This window comes from Setaria viridis, chromosome 9, assembly GCF_005286985.2.
Source record: "Setaria viridis chromosome 9, Setaria_viridis_v4.0, whole genome shotgun sequence".
Lineage (NCBI taxonomy): Eukaryota > Viridiplantae > Streptophyta > Magnoliopsida > Poales > Poaceae > Setaria > Setaria viridis.
The window spans coordinates 11129844-11146361 of record NC_048271.2 but is presented as its reverse complement, the minus strand read 5'-3'; the positions used below and the strand labels follow the sequence as shown (position 1 = coordinate 11146361).

The window sequence follows — 16518 nt, the reverse complement described above, 5'->3', positions numbered from 1 at the left end:
CATTTTTGTTCTGGAGTTTTGGAGCGAAGCTAGCTCCATGTGGAGTTCAGGAGTGGAGCAGCTCCACCCGGAGTTGGAGCCATGCCAAACAGGGCCTATAGTACCATTTTTCTAGCATTCATGTTGAGCCTTCCCCCCTAAGCCCTCAACAAGAATACGAGATTGCTCAAGCAAAGGGGCGTGACACTATGTCAGGGTGGCTAGAATAGTTTTGTGCTGACAGGTATCGCACCCGCCATCAATTTTGAGCTAGCACAAATACCGCATGTGTTGGCGGGCGACGTTAGTTACCCGTCAGCACAGATGCTTTCTGTGCTGGCGGGTGGTTACATCACCCGCCAGCACAAAAACATAGGTGCTTATGTCGCCCACTAGGAATATGTATTTTCCCGTTCAATATATTATTTCCCGTGAGTTATTTATAATTTTTATTTCCCACTAGTTTTTAGCCATCAAATTGAAATATATCTCCAACCACATAACAACAAACTTGAATAATAAATACTTCACATTATTCAAAGCTGCATCGTACATAGTATATAATTCACATTATTAAAAATCCAACATTTGGAATAGAGCTATTCTTTGCCACGCTAATATTAAAACTACTACGCCCATCTATGAAGATTTGTGCACTCATCTGCCATCAACACACCACCTTTATCAAAGAATGCTCCATCCTCATGACAAATCTCGCATAGGATGAACCTCACTATGTCCGTATAAATGTTGTCAATTTGTTTGTATTCGATCTTGCTATAGTTACTGTCGATGGTAAGCATTTGCAGGTATACAGTAAATGAAGATTAGGATGTATTACCATTAGGAAGTTAGCACATGGCAATGTATAAGAGACTTACGTCTTCAGGGTTCATCCGGTACCTTCCATTATTTCTAATGAAATTGCACACATAATATCCACATAGCACAGAGCCAGAAGATTGCTTGTGGCACTGCAATCAAATAGAAAAATGATGAGTTGTTATTAATGATAAGTCTACGTTATATGAAAAAAAACCAAATTTTTATGTTCTTACGAATCTATGATATATTATTTTCATAGCTTTCATCTTTTCGATTATGGTCCCCGCCTTTTAGTATGTAAAGTTTGTACGCACTTTGAGGATATAAAGATAAGAGTTAGTAATACAACTTAGGTGCATAGAATATCAACATGCATTTAAGTACTGCTAAGGAATGTCTTATAATGCCTATGAAATCCTTGTACCTATCTCTACGATAGTTGGCTGAGTCGAGGACCACTGCTTCTCCTAACTTGGGTAAAATAATGATGCAAATACAGTGGTCTCTGCATTATATTCAAATAATTTATATTATAGATGATATTAAATAGCACCTAGTATATATATAGTAATTAAAACTAGCTTACTTAAAATTGTAAGGAGTCATGATATAGTCCATGTCAGCCTTTTTCTTCATTACTTTTGCAATGTGTACGAACACTTTGTGCATTTCATCTCTGTGAGCTTTTATTTTTATAGCATTTTTCTCCACTTGTGTCTCTGCTGCATCTATTTGTGCTTTGATCGTTTCCGTCAATTTGAACATGTGCTCTGGCTCGCTTATTCATGCTGGGTCAAGGTACGCTACCTTGAACCTGTCGTTCGTCAATTCTTCCTCCCTCCATTGCATCCTGCAGAATAGGTCGCTCAAGTACTTGACATATAAAATATATACTTATGTATTTAAAACTCGTGTATACGGTACATGTGGACTTACAAGCACCATACGGAAATGAGATTCACGTTGAGGTTTCGTCAATGGTAAAGTTTGTGCAAATCCTCAAAATCGATCACAATCTGGTACAGGAGAATGCCAAGGAAAACCTTAGTTGGGACATTCGCGGTGATCTCTTGAATGCCTTGCTTCATTGCATTCATGATCCATCCATACAGCTTATTCAGTTCTCATTTGCCCTCCAGCAGATCCCACTAATACAAGAATGATTTGCCATGCTCATAATCCATTGGGACATCATTTGACGCGAAGAAATTGAGGTTTGATCATTTTTCTTTTGCCGAGAGGCGTTGTGAGTTACAGATTTTTCACCGGAAGATGAAAACTTGTCGACGTGTGCTAATGGAGCTTTTTCATATGTGCTAACCCTACGAGGTATTGCTTGCCTCTTGGGAGGTGGAGATGTCGTCGAAGGCGATGTTGGATCATTAACTTCTAAATCATCTACCCGTTCATCGCCTTCTAGTGCTGATGTCCCATTGTCCTCATTGAAAGCTTCTCGGACAGGTGATAGCATTGGCTACATGTCCTCATTGTTAGCTCCCTGCACATGTGATTGCGTTGGCTGCTCCGTGTCAACATTTGAATCTGAAAGGGGTAGTTCTTGGCTCGTCCGTGAGGTTTCTAGCGATACATTCAGAATGATATCTCGGTGATGCCACAATATGTACTGGTTCATCGCATCACCGAGAACCTCAATCTCCTCATCAGTAGGGATGTCTATCTCGCACAACTCATCTAACAACGTAACAACTTGCACCCAGGCGTATTCTGGCGGGGTGCCTTTGGGAACACATGACTCATTATTGCCATGCCGGTTGCGACCTCTCGAAACTTATTTTGTTTCCTTCCATAAGGTATAACCAACCTGCATGGTGTATCCACTTGTATGTCGTCAACAGGATACCGCATGTTTGCAATGGAGCCAGTACTACTTGGAGCAACGAATCTTGTTTGGGCAAGTAGCATGGTTGGTTCTGCCTGTCGTTGACCATTGGATACTGTCGGGTCAGCCATCGTTTGGCTTATCCCATGGTTGGCCAAGAATTCCAAGAACTCCTGCTTGGCAATTTCTCTCATCTTCTCTTCAAGGTTTTTCTTATAACGGTCGTGTTTCCTGTAGCTTGCTTGGTTGTTGGGGAATGTTGATGACATCCCTCGAACACGCCCAGAGTGCTCCGCAGTTCCGATCGTGACAGTTGGCTGATCTTTCTCCTTGTCGGCCTTGGAAAGACCCTTCTTTTGCACCTCGGGGAGTTGTTCCAACCTCTTGTAAATTTTGTCTGTTGAGAGGTGTTTGAATTTAACCTTACCGTTGGGTGTTACAGTCGAAATTCGAGCTAGTACCCAATTCCTAGTGCGCTTATCCAAACCTTCAAACATATCCGGTAAACCAGCTCTCATCCGTTCTTGTTCCTCTCTCCTCCATTTAGCGATCTTGGCAGCGTACCCTCCCACACCCAAGTGATGGGGGTTCTCGGTGGCTTTCATAGCCTTCGCAATATTTTATTCGCTCAGGGCTTTTGCTTCTGGCGTGTTCTTCTGTTGTTTGAACTCTTCCCACATTTCTGGAGGAATCCTACCGAAGTCATCGCTAGCATTCTTGCCTTTCTGTACATATTCTTTATTAAGAGTAGACCTCCAATTCCTGAAACATCTCCCAAGGAGGCCCTCAGCAAAGTTTTTTGTGAATTTCTCTTGACCTTCAAGAAAAGTGAACCTTTCTTTCAATGTGCCCCACAATACATCCTTTGTAGTGGTAGGCACCTTCTTCCAATTACTAGTCATGATCCAGATCTGCAATTTATCCCTGACAATAGCTCCACATTTGTTTTGAAACCTAGCAGATATCCCCTTAGGTAATATGGGCTCACCTTTGGTGCCAATCTTTTCTATTACGAGATTACCTTTTTCAGGGATATGGTTTCGGCTTCATTTCCCACGTTTCCTTTTTGGATTACTACTAGAAGCAGTACTAGCTGAAGGTTGTGGTGCAGAGGCATCTACCTCCTCTTCATGCAGAGTAGATGTTCTACGATGTCGTGGTGGGGAATGCACCGGGGATTGGTCATCGTTCTATAGAGAAAACAATAGTTGGGATTTACCATCTTCATGTGAACAACAAATATATCACTAGCTAGTATATGAATGTCCATGCAGGTACCTGATGATCTGTATTGGATCGTATCCAGGGTCATCTTCATCTGGACACTAGGAGACCTAGGTGGGCTTGGTTCGTACTTAGGTGGAGTAGAATACGATCCACAATCGTCGTCAGAATCAGAATCCTCTTTGGAGGATTCAACATTGTTCTCATTGTTGTCCATCGCTCTTAATATGCAAAATTGTAATACTTGCAATTTAAAATTTGTTGACGCCAGATTTCGTCACTAGCAGAATCGGCGCCAAGAAGAGGGGGAATCGGAGAAGCACAGTTGGGAATCGGCCAAATGGTGCTACAGTGTGAGATCGGCCGGTAACTTCTGTCTCGCTTTGGGTCAAATATACCAGAATCCCAATCGGTAATCTTTTGCCGATAAGGAATCGGCCGATTAGAGGGATGGGCTAATTGGGCCTGAACGAGCTCGGAAAGGGATAGAAGGGTAAGGTGGAAGTCAGCCCACGAAGCGTGGAGTAACCAACTTAGCACGAATTGTGCTTGTAGATATTCGTTTTCTGTTTGAATTAGGGATAGAATTCTAGTCGGTTAAGAAGTTATCTGTACGGGGCTATAAATAGCTACCTTTGTAAATTTGTAATCATCATCCAATCAATACAACAAGCTACTTTTTTCCTCGTACTTACTTTCAAGCGACTTCGCCACTACTTTTCTCTTTTCCACGAGTTCGTGCGGGTTGGCAGGGCTGTATCATCTTGATCTCCGGCCGATTCTGTAAGTTCCGTTTATCGAGTAATATCTAAGCTTTAACTTCGGGCGTATCGCTGTTGTTTCGTTTAGATTTATTCACTAGTTATCGATATTTGCTAGATTCATAGGTTTTTACCTGTTTTTCTAGTTTTTATCACCGGTTATCCAGCTAGGAATCGGTAGTATCGGCTTTCTTTATTTTCTATCGTTAGATTCATCTATTGCCGATTAGATCTGTTCCTAGTGTTGTTATCATAAGCTTTGTACCGATCACTTTAGCAATTTCCTGTCTACAAGGCTATAGAGATCAGGCTGTCTTATAGCCGATTTCATTACCACAGTAAATCGGCCGATTCACCGATAAACTCTCTCGATCGGAAACTTAGCCGATCGTAATTTCTGGACCTGACACGTGTTCTTCCTTGCCAATCAACAGGTCAGATTGGCTGGCACGCCGCGCGAACTGCACCAGGGCATTCACCCGAACAAGAGCTAAGCAGATTCTCCCGGGTCGTGTGTCGGTCGCTTGGATTCGGTTGACCGACTTCTAGCGCCAACAAAATTATTTATGAATTTATACATATCAATAAATATTAATTATTCATGAATTTATGCATATCAATAAATATTTGTACACCAAACTTTGCCTTTCACAATTAATACATATTAATTATTCATGAATTTATGCATATCAATAAATATTTGGACACCAAACTTTTCCTTTCACAATTTATACATATTTATTATTCATGAAAATTGCAATCCATAAATATTTAAACACCACATTTATTATTACATTTTATTTTCTACAATAATTTGCAATCCAGTAATTATTTTTCATGAAAAAAAGAAAAAAACAACTGTTCGGGCTCAGGGATAAGACGAGGCACTTCGACTTAGGGGAGGACCGGCGGCAGCATGGCAGCCTTGGGGAGGCGCGGTGGCAGCGTGGGCTCAAGGATGAGAGGCGCCTCGGGGAGGAACGGCAGCGCAACATCACGGAGTGGCGGCGCGGCCTCGGGGAGGAGCGGTGGCACTAGGGAATGAGACGGCGCGGCAGCTCTCAGCGGCCGTGGCGACATCATGGAGGAGGGAGGTATGATGATGTCAGGCGTCAGGGAGGAGCGGAGGCATGGCGGTGTCGGGCGTCGGGGAGGTGTCGCAGCGATGTCGGGGAGGAGTGGAGGGGCAGGGCCTGCCGCTTGAGCTCACGGACCGGGGGAGGGCCGGCAGTGGAGAGGAAGAAGGCCCACCGGCGGTGGAGATGGGGGCGCGGCCGGCGGTGGAGATGGGGTGGCGGCGGACGGTGGCACACGGGTGAGCGGTAGCAGCGTCGAGGAGGATGCGGCGTCGGGGAAGGGGCTGCGCTGGCACTCCAGGAGGCATGGTGGCGCACGGGTGAGCGACGTTGGCATCAAGGAGGGCGGTGGTTCCGACGCAAAAATTTGGCAGCCTGACGGTGTAATGAAAATTTGACGCCTAGACTTAGAAAATTTGGTGACTTAGTTGCACGTTATATAGGAGCTCCTTTGTGCTGGCGGTCACTAAAGCCGCCCGCCAGCACAAAGCTTCTATGCTTGCGGCGGCACTAGTGCCCGCCAGCACAGAGTTTTCACCAAATTTCAAATAATTTAAATACTTGATAAATGATTTCAAAATTGTTTCAAACTTCTACACTTGAATATAAATGTTATATAGTGAATGTTATATTTCCATACATAACACAAATATTTTGACTAGTTAGTTCACATGTCACTATAGGTTGAAACACCTCACGAGTTATAGGGTGATTATGATTTGGATATCCATTTGGAAAGGACGTACTGTTACACTATCTCAAAATTGTGTTATTATTTTTGGTCCATGTTGGTGCACTGCTAAAGTGGTTATATGCCAATTATCATGATTGTTCGACAAATTTATATTTTAGTAAAATTAAATTAAACCTAGATGGAATGACACAATCCACCTTCCCCTTGGATGTGGTGTTTTCTTGTAAACATACCTTTTAGTTTTTATCTCAAATCATGTAATTTTCTTAAATATGGAACATTTTTCAAAGGTTTAATACGAAAATCCATTTACTTTTCAATTTAACTCAGTTTTAATAAAATATAATTTGGTCTAACAATCATGATATTTGGCATGTAACCACTTTACCAGTGCACCAACATGGACAAAAATAATAAGACAATTTTGAGATAGTATAACATTTCATCCTTCCCAAATGGATATGCAAGTCATAATCACCCTATAACTCATGAGGTGCTTCAACCTATAGTGACATGTGAACTAACTAGTCAAAACATTTGTATTATGTATGAAAATATATTTTTTACATTCATTATATAACATTTATGTTCAGGTATAGAAGTTTGAAACAATTTTGAACTCATTTAGCAAGTATTTAAATTGTTTGAAATTTGGTGAAAACTCTGTGTTCGCAGCATAGAATAGCTATGCTGGCGGGCGCTAATGCCACCCGCCAGTGCAAAAGCTCTGTGCTTAGCACCCGCTAACATTGGTGCCTCCTACAAAATTTGGGGGTGCGTATGAAATTCTCTAAGTCCCAACGTTGTGAACGAAAATCATGCCGTCAGGCTGCCCGACTCCGTCGCGGCCCCTGAGCGCCACCGGCCTCCTCCTCGAGTTCCACCTACTCCCCACTGGGCTGCCTCCCCTCCCCGTCCACCGTCGCGCCGCCGCCACTCCACCTCCTCCCCGACTTGCATTGTCGTGGCCTCCCCGAGCGCCGCCGCCACCGCCACGGGCCATCCTCCCGATCCGCAACGCGCAACTGCCAGGCCGCCTCCCCTCTATGTTCGTCGTCGCGTCACCACTGCTCCACCTCCTCCCCAACTTGCATTGTCGTGGCCTCCCCGAGCGCCGCCACCGCGGGCCCTCCTCCCCGTCTGCAACGCGCGGTTGCTGAGCCGCCGCCTCCCCGAGCCCTCGGCCGGTTGTTTTTTTTTCATTTTTTCCATTTTGTTCAAGTAAATTAATTAAGAAGAATTGTGAACTTTTTCTATTTTGATTCCATGCAATTGCAACATGATAAAAAATATGTTATGATTAGTTTATATGCAGATCACACTATATTTTTTCTTAGATAGAGATTGTGTTAGAAATTAAAAATTGTTACCTTTTTCCATTTTATTCCATGCAGTTGCATATTATAATAAATATGTTATGATTAGTTATAACAATGTTCATGAGATCTAAACTAACAATTGTAAATTTCTTCTATTATTTTGGATAATCTTTTATTCTGAGCATTTTGTGAATTAATCAATTTTTGACGTAATTATCATTGAAGTTGATGTTTGTGGAACCACCGATTGCAATTTTATGTGGATAGTTTGGGCTAACTATGGAAAGTGGAAATTCTTTTCCCCATGGTGGTGGTGGCCGTGGAGGTGGCAGGGGATAGTATATATTCGATGATCCTCCCGCTAGTCATTCAGGACTTCACTTCCATGGCCCCATTGACTTGCCATTTGGCGATTGAAGCAGAGGAACAATTCCCAACATAGTAATATTGTTTCCTTCTTTTAATTGATTTTGTTACTACACATGAATAAATTCTAAATTAACTTACATACAATGTAGCTTATCAAACCTATTAGATGGCTCAAAGTAGTTGTCGAAGCTATAGGTGGTACTTCTCCTGTAATGCAAACCGAGGACGTTGGTAAACCTAATTTGAAAAGAGTACATCTCTCTTTTCAAGTACCTGTTTGAGATACAGATTTCACCTTTATGTCACCAGGAGGGCCATCCCAATGGTTTCAATTGCCGTATGGGGTAAAATAGCACCAAATAGGGTAACTTTTGAGAGGACCGTCGTGGAGGCCTGCCTAGAGCAGCTTAAGGATCATGGGTACTTTGTGCCAGACTTTTCATATTTTCAAATAAAGGAGCTCGAGGAGGGAGAAGGCAATGTGATTGTGACTACTGAGAGGCTTTCTTGGCTAATCAATATGATATGGTATGAAACATTCTTTTTACTTTAGTTATATTATATCTTTCAACTTTCATCATGTTATTATCATCTTTTAGGATATATATCGTACTACCATTGCGGAAGTGAGCTTTCATGTGATTCTGGATCAAGTCTTGGAAAATTTTGATTTGACTTACATGGGTGGAAACCCGATGTTCACCCTAGATTGGAAATTCCAGGCTCATCTCACTTTCTATAGGCCACATCAGTTAACGTCTCCATTGTTCGAGATTTATAGTAGTGTATGTGATCGTCCATGTGAAGCGAAGGAGAGTGCACTCATCCGTGCTCTAACTTATTTTGATGAAGTTCTAGGCTGGACGATTGGAGACCTTAACTATGTTATCTAAGGAAGCAAGCCGGAGTATGTATGTAACATGCATGGTTGTACTCCTATCCTTTTCTTATGGATTTGAACTTGTTCTCTCTAAGACCTTTAAGTATTGATGTACGAATTTGCACTATTATCAAAACTGGTTATATTGTATTGCGGTGGTCAGTTACAAGATAATAAAGTCTAATCCACATTAATAAAATCTTATAAGATAATTAATAAGTCTTACAACATAACTAATAAGAAATGTTAATTTATCCTTCACAGTCACTACGTAACCATGGCTTCATGGATTTATCAATGCTTGTTTCAACACGCTTGATTCTTCGTTCATGGTCTTTGAACAGGTCCAATTCCTCATACTGATTGTAATCCTCAATATCCACTACACCTTCAACTCCAAGGATCCTTTGTTTTCCAGAGATGGCAATGTGCTTCTTTGCATTCATAGAGTCAGTTATGTAGAATACCTGTGCGACACGCTCAGCGAGTACCCATGGGTCATCTTTGTAACCTACATTGGCTAGGTCTACATGTGTCAACCCATAATTTTCATCTGTAACGTCATTCGGGTGTTTGACCCATTGGCGCCGAAAGACGGGGATCCAGATATTCTCTCCATAGTCAAATTCCCTTATTTCCTTTATGAAACCGTAGTAAGTTATGTTTAATCCGGATGTATCAATCGCCTCTATGCGAACACCACTATTTTGGTATGCCACGCTTTTGTTGTCCTTTGAGGTGGTATAAAATGTGTATCCATTAATTTCAAATGCTTGCCATGAGGTGACATTGCTTGATGGGCCAGATGCCAACCTGGTCAATGTTACTTCGTCTGTGTAATTTCCTTCAAATAGCTGCATATGGTCCTTCAACCATGATGGGAAACGATGCTTTTGCTCTTTGATGATCCAATCCTCCGAGCGACCATTACTTTGTCCACGGACCTCATTTAGGCGTTGCTCGATGAAGGGCTCCACTATTGTGAGCTGTTATAGAACGCTTGAATGCGCTTTCTTCAATTGCTGGTTGTCTTTGTCTATGAATCTTTTCATTCGAATGGTACCTCTCCCGGACAATCTGCCTTCATGTTGAGATTCTGGTAAACCAATAGCTTTCTTATCTTTTATGTAATCTATGCCGCAATCAACACTCTCTTCTGTATGTTAGCTCTCGATCATGCTGCCCTCTTGAAAGGCCTTGTTTCTCATGTATCCATTGAGAGTTGACATGAACCGTTCGTATGTCCACATCTGATGGAAGTACATAGGCCCTAGTTCAGTTCTTTGCTAGACCATGTGGACCATGAAATGTTCCATGATATCGAAAAAGGATAGAGGAAAGCATATCTCGAGCTGGGCCTGAGTTTCTGATACAAACAGTTGAAGCCTAACCAATTTGACACAATCGATCACTTTTTGTGAAATCACATTGAAGAAGTAACACATCCATATGATAACCATCTTTACGAATACTAGTTTGATAGCTCGGATCTTATTAGCGAGAAAAAATTTGATCATCACATGACAATCATGAGAGTTATAGCTGGCAAGCGTCATGTCCTTCAATGGGACTAGTGACCAGATGTTGGATGAGAATCCGATCGGCACTTTCAACCCGCGCAAGCACTTGAACATAGCCAATCTCTCATCTGGTGTTAAGTTGTAGCTAGCCGGGGAAGGTATTTCTTACCATTAGGAAGTTCTTGCGGGTGGAGCTTTGGCCTAATTTGAAGATCAACCAGATCCTTACGTGATTTTAGTCCGTCCTTTGCCTTGCATGATAAGCCCAACAATCCGATGGTGCTATCGAACACATTCTTCTGAAGATGCATCCCATTAATGGCATGGCACACCACCAGCTCTTGCTAGTATGACAAATACTTAAAGAAGATAGACATCTTCTTAAACAGCATGTCTGCGACGTCTGTAGTTTCAGCCTACTTCCTTCCCCTTTTCAAATTATCAGCACCACCTAATGAGTTTTTACCGAGTTTGATCTTGACCTTCTTGCACATTTCAAATATTATTTAACCCATAGCTAGTTTTGGAGCAAAATCATTCTCATTGGTGCCATCAAAAAATCTTTCATCCTGCGGTATTTGTGCGTCTTCAATAAGAAGCGTCTGTGCCGCATGAACACTATCTTCATAAATCCCTTAAGGTACACATATGATGTTCCATTCAAGCAAACTACGCATGATGTCTTACCTTTTACCTGACCTGTCAAGACAAATAGGACGGGATAATCATTGATAGTAACAAAGATAATGACCCTTAGTGTGAAGTGCTCATGTCTGTACTCATCCCACATCCGAACCCCATCTACCCAAAGCTTCTGCATACCTTCCATCAATGGCTCAATGACAACATCTATGTTGATGCCAAGTTGCTTCGGACCTTGTATGAGAATGGTTAGCAAAAGAAAACTTTCTCTTGTGATATAGCCATGGGGAAGGTTGTATATGGTCATCAGCACTGGCCATGTGTTGTGCGTGCTGCTTCTTTCACCAAATAGGTTCATGTCGTTTGTACTCAACGCGAACCGTACATTCCTTTTATCATCTGAAAACTCTGGATGATTGGCATCCAAGGTCCTCCACTAGCAAGTATCGGAAGGATGTCGAAGCTTTCTGTCAGTCTTTATTGGGCGATCAACATGCCAAGTCATCATTTCAGCGGTCTTTGGGTTTGAGAACAAACACTTCAGACGGTCCACCACCATCAAGTACCACATCACCAAGGCAAGGACTCTGCGCTAAGTCATCGTGCCAGTACCTATACAGGACTCGTCCTTCACTTGAGCACCAGCACTTTTCTTTGCACCCTTCTTACTCTTATTCCTGATGGAGGAACCGGCACAGTCCTCATAGAAATCGGCATTACTTTTGTAACAGCTAGCATCGCAATTTGGACACTTTTCCAATGCTGCGTACTCACCGCGATACAATATGCAGTGGTTCCAGCACACATGTATTCTTTGCATACACATCTTCAATGTATTGATAATCTTGTTTGCTTCATATGTGTTTTTTGGCACAAAGTTAGTCTTCGGGAGCAAATTGCCTAGCAGAGTAAGGTGATCATTGAAACTATTGTCTGACCAGCCGAATTTAGCCTTCAGGATCAGAAGACAAAGGACGAAACGCAACACTGTCCACTCCTTCCCACATCCCTCATACATACGGTCCTTTGCTGCCTTCTTGAGTGTCTCGAAATTTTCTAACCCTTTAGCACTCCCTAGCAACACTTCGCGTTCAATGTGGCGCAACATGTCCTCCATATCAACATCATGTTCCTCATCCACCTGTGGTTCCACACGCGCATCTATTTGATCATCATTTTGATCTCCACGATCATAATCATCATCTATCATAACATGACCATTTTCGTTTGCATCATCACTACCCACTTCATCAGAGCCAGTATCAATGTCTATATTGTTGAAAGTACCTCCTGCATCACCATGGTGGGACCAAATTGTGTATCCATCCACAAAACCTCGCTTTATCAAGTGCCTCTTGATGGCATAGTATCCTCTCATACAATATTGTTGCTACAATAAAAAAAGGACAATGTATTTGCTTTGTCTTGCAAATACGAGCGTGCTTCTCCGCAGCCTCCACAAACTTTGATACCTCTGACATGAAAGTATGAGAATGTCTCTGTATGCCATACATCCATGCTCTATGATCCATCTTTAACAACCTATGACAACAATTCTCTATTATGTTAACTAATTTAATGAGTTATGAGTCGCAATTCTATAAACTCAATTAAATTATGGATGTAGTAACAAATAAGTAGGAAGAAATATAGTAAAAACTAATTCTATATTACCCTAAATGAAACTCAATTAAACCATGGATGTAATAATTAATAAGAAGAAGGGGAAAAATAAAACTCAATTAAACTTCATTAATTAAAACTATAGATGTAATAATTAATAAGTCAGAAAAATATAATCAAACTCAATTCTATATTCCATTAAAACAACAAACATAGTATTGTAATGGTTATAATATGATTATAGAATTTTATTTACAAAATAATCAATATCTAGTTATTCTCTCTCTCTTCTAGGTCTAGATTTAGATCTAGATGACAACCTAATGAAGCTAGGAATGATGGATAGAAGTTGAAAAAGAAGGTTGGAATGGCACAAACTCACCTTATATAGCCACCTCCTCCAAAGAAATCAAGAGCAAAATCTTCCCCATTAGATTTGGTATTTTTGGAGCTTTTCCTGAGCTCCTCTCGAGCAAGCTCCAAATGGAAGGTTGGCTGGGGAAGAAACTGCCCGTGGCCTTATCTGGGCGAGGTCTGTGCTGGCGAGCGACATAAGCCACCTGCTAGCACAGATGGGGTGCATCTGTGCTGGCAGGTTCTTAGGTCGCCCGCCAACACAGTGGCATCTCTGCTGGCGGGTACTCCCCCGCCGGCCCAAGGAAGCTTTGTGCTGGTGGGTGCCAATCACACCCGCCAGCACACTAAATTTTATGTTCCAGAACAAATCAATTCTAGCGTAGTGTAAAGAAAACTAGTACCAATGGGTTAAAGAGAAGTTAACTGACAGTTTCTTTTATGAGTTGGTACTTAAAAATGTTGAACCCTTATGAACTTGTCACTGTGATTGGAACAAATTAAATTTGCTGGTGAATTAAAGTGCTTCGAACTAACCTTGGAGTTACAACTTACAACTCAGTTGAGAAACGCAATTGTTGTATTGATATAAGTCCATTTCTTCACCACCAGAAAGAAGCTGCTCGCAAGAAGCAGGTGATACATGTTGAAACAATGTACTGCTGGAAAAAGAAAAAAATGATAATTTAGTACCGACCTGTGTAAAGTATGAACAATAACTGAGATGTTGGTGTCAATAACCGGAAGATAAATTGAGATACTTATTCTGTACGGGCAGACACTCTTTTTTTGTTGTTGTTTTATATAGGTATCGCCGGCCACACTTTATTACCAAGAAAATGCAAGTTTTTTTAATATAGGAAACCGGCCTCAACACTCACGAACGAGTGTCTACAGCCAAAGAAAATGCAAGTTTGGCAGGTAGGACACAACAGAAACACTGTGCAGGGGAAAAATTAAGCTGGGAGAGGAGCTGACTTTACTTGTTGCAGGAGTCATGAGTACCGAACTGCCAAGAGAGAACCAACTCGACGGCGCGGGCGGATACTTCTTCGCTGGCCACCAGTGCAGCACGCGCACGTGCGCCGCCTGCACAAGGCACGGTCCTTAGCAGCAGCACACGCACGCGGCACGCCCGCCCCGCTTGTGATGATGGCGCGCGCGTCGCCCAGTTTTAGCGAGCTTGGCCAGGGCCGACCGCACAGCGCCGCTGCTTTGGAGCAGCCTGCGGCGGCGTCACCGTCACCATCGAAGGCGTACGCGTTGGCGACCTGGATGGAGCCGGAGTGCTTCATCCAGTGGTACGCCGACGTGCTACGGATCAACGGTGGCTCCCGTTTTGTGCAGCAGGAGAGGAGGGTGGCCTGGAGGAGGACGCGGCAGCAGCGTTGGAGGTGCGGGGGCACCTGGGGTGGGCCGCGCCGTGGCCGGCGCATCAGCGTGTCGCCGGCCGCTAGCTGGAGCACTGCGCGGGAGGACAGGGAGAAGCCGCGCTCGGAATGAGGCTCTGTAGCTGCAATGCCTGCGTTTGGACGCCCGATCAAGGTATGACGGCGCAAAATAGATACTGAAAATGAAATAGAAATGCATTTATTGGCGGTGTAGGTTTAAGATCAACAAAATACATCAAGATCTCTCTTCTGCTATATTTGTCCATGACCTCATGAGTTCATAATGTTTGTCCATTAAAATTATCAAAGGTCTGTTACTTAAATGTTTTAAAAGTAGAAGAGAAGTTTATCGTATCATATTATTTTATAGAGGTATGGATTGTATTAAATCAGATTTTACATAGAATTAGTACTTTTCTTGGTCAGTGCATATGGTGTGGCACGGTCGTACAACGCAAAAACGGAGGGAGCGTAATGGTGCATATAAACTTTTGATGTGGTCTCGCGGCAATTTTGAAAACGTGTAAAACAAAAGAGAAATAAAATGCATTATTCTGAATTACATCAAACCAACAAACAAATCGTAGCACTTTCACTCTCCTTGACCTACTACGTGCACCCCAACTGTTGGCTCCCCTTGCACAACCCAACAACAGTACAAGTTTTCCCCATATCCACCACCTCCTTGCATCTGCGCGCCTTCGGATCATACACCCTCACCGAGCCATTCGGAACCCCCACCCAGAAGGCGATCCTCCCGTCGTCCAACACCATCAATGGCTGCGCAAAGATCTCTCGTGGAAGCCGTGAAACCGGTATCAATGGAGCCGGCTGGCCCTTGGCGGGCTCATCCCAGCCGCGCAGGATCGATCCTAGAGGCAGAGACTGTATCCTCAACCAGCTCCCCTTCTCCAGGTCCGTTAGCACCCACATGTCGATGCAGCAGGAGAGGTAGTCATGGTGCACGAGGCGAGGCAGCCGTTGAGCTCGACCAGGCTCAGGTTGGAGTGGCAGCAGTTGCGGCTTCTAGAGGGGAGCGGGCCTCGGAGGAGGCTCGGCCTCCACGTCTCTTTCGCCAGGTCGAACGAGGCGATGCCGTCGTACTCGCCCATGTCGGAAGAAGTCGTGAAGAAGTGGGCGAACCCTTGGGCGACCGCCCTCTGCCGGGAGATCGTCGTGTTCACGGCCGCCGGAGGGCCCTGCGCCGGCCTCCAGCGCCGTCCGCGGCCGCGGAGAGTGAGGATCTCGCATGATTGCTTGGGCTCGGCATGGCTGCCGCGGGCTGTGTTGATCCGGAGAACCTTGTATTCTCCAGTTGCGGGGACCTGGCCAAACACGTACGCCGCCAACGAGGTCTGGTTACTACCTTCCACCGTCGTGGTGCCTGCGGGGATGTCGGTCACGGCGCCGGTGGCCGGGTTGAACACGCGGACGCCCGCCGCGGCGTCGGTTCGCACGAGGCAGATGAGACCGCCGGCCGCGGCGAGGTGGCCGGTGCGCTGCCCGTCCAGCTGGTCGACGATGGCGCCGGAGGCCACGTCCACGAGTTTGACGTCGACGCGGGAGGTGTCGGCGGCGCTGTAGACGGCGGTGACGAGGAGGGAGTCCCCCTTGGAGCGACTGGTGGCGTGCGCGGCGGCCATGTGCGGCGGTGGCGCCATCGATCGCCGGGCGAGTGGTGAGAAGCTCGAGTAAGCACCGGGAGAACTCGAGCGCTGGCGATACTTGGGATCGACGTGATGTCTTCTTGATTGCGTGCGGGTTCGATTGCTTTTAAGGACGGGGTGGCCGGAGTCCGAGCCGGCTGTTTTGTTCGAATCGGCGACTGGCTACTAACAACAGTCGGTAACGCGCGTCCAGGCAAAACCTTGTCCGATTCTTTATTTCTTTTTTTTTTTTTTTGAGAGGGATTCGTTATTTCTTTGCTAGGACGATTCGTTAGTGAAAAACAAACACGATCACGTGGGCTCGCCCCATACTGTTAGGCCCTTTTGGCACATTGGCTTCCACGAACTAATGGG

General features: G+C 44.1%; 1 protein-coding gene across 1 annotated transcript; it reads right to left on the bottom strand.

Moving 5' to 3' along the window:
- Positions 1–14951: 14951 nt before the first annotated feature.
- On the bottom strand, positions 14952–16209 carry LOC140221451 (uncharacterized). Its single transcript, XM_072291073.1, has one exon. It carries the CDS (start codon positions 16156–16158, stop codon positions 15418–15420), a length of 741 nt encoding a protein of 246 aa, XP_072147174.1. The 5' UTR covers positions 16159–16209; the 3' UTR covers positions 14952–15417.
- Between the last annotated feature and the right edge of the window lie 309 nt (positions 16210–16518).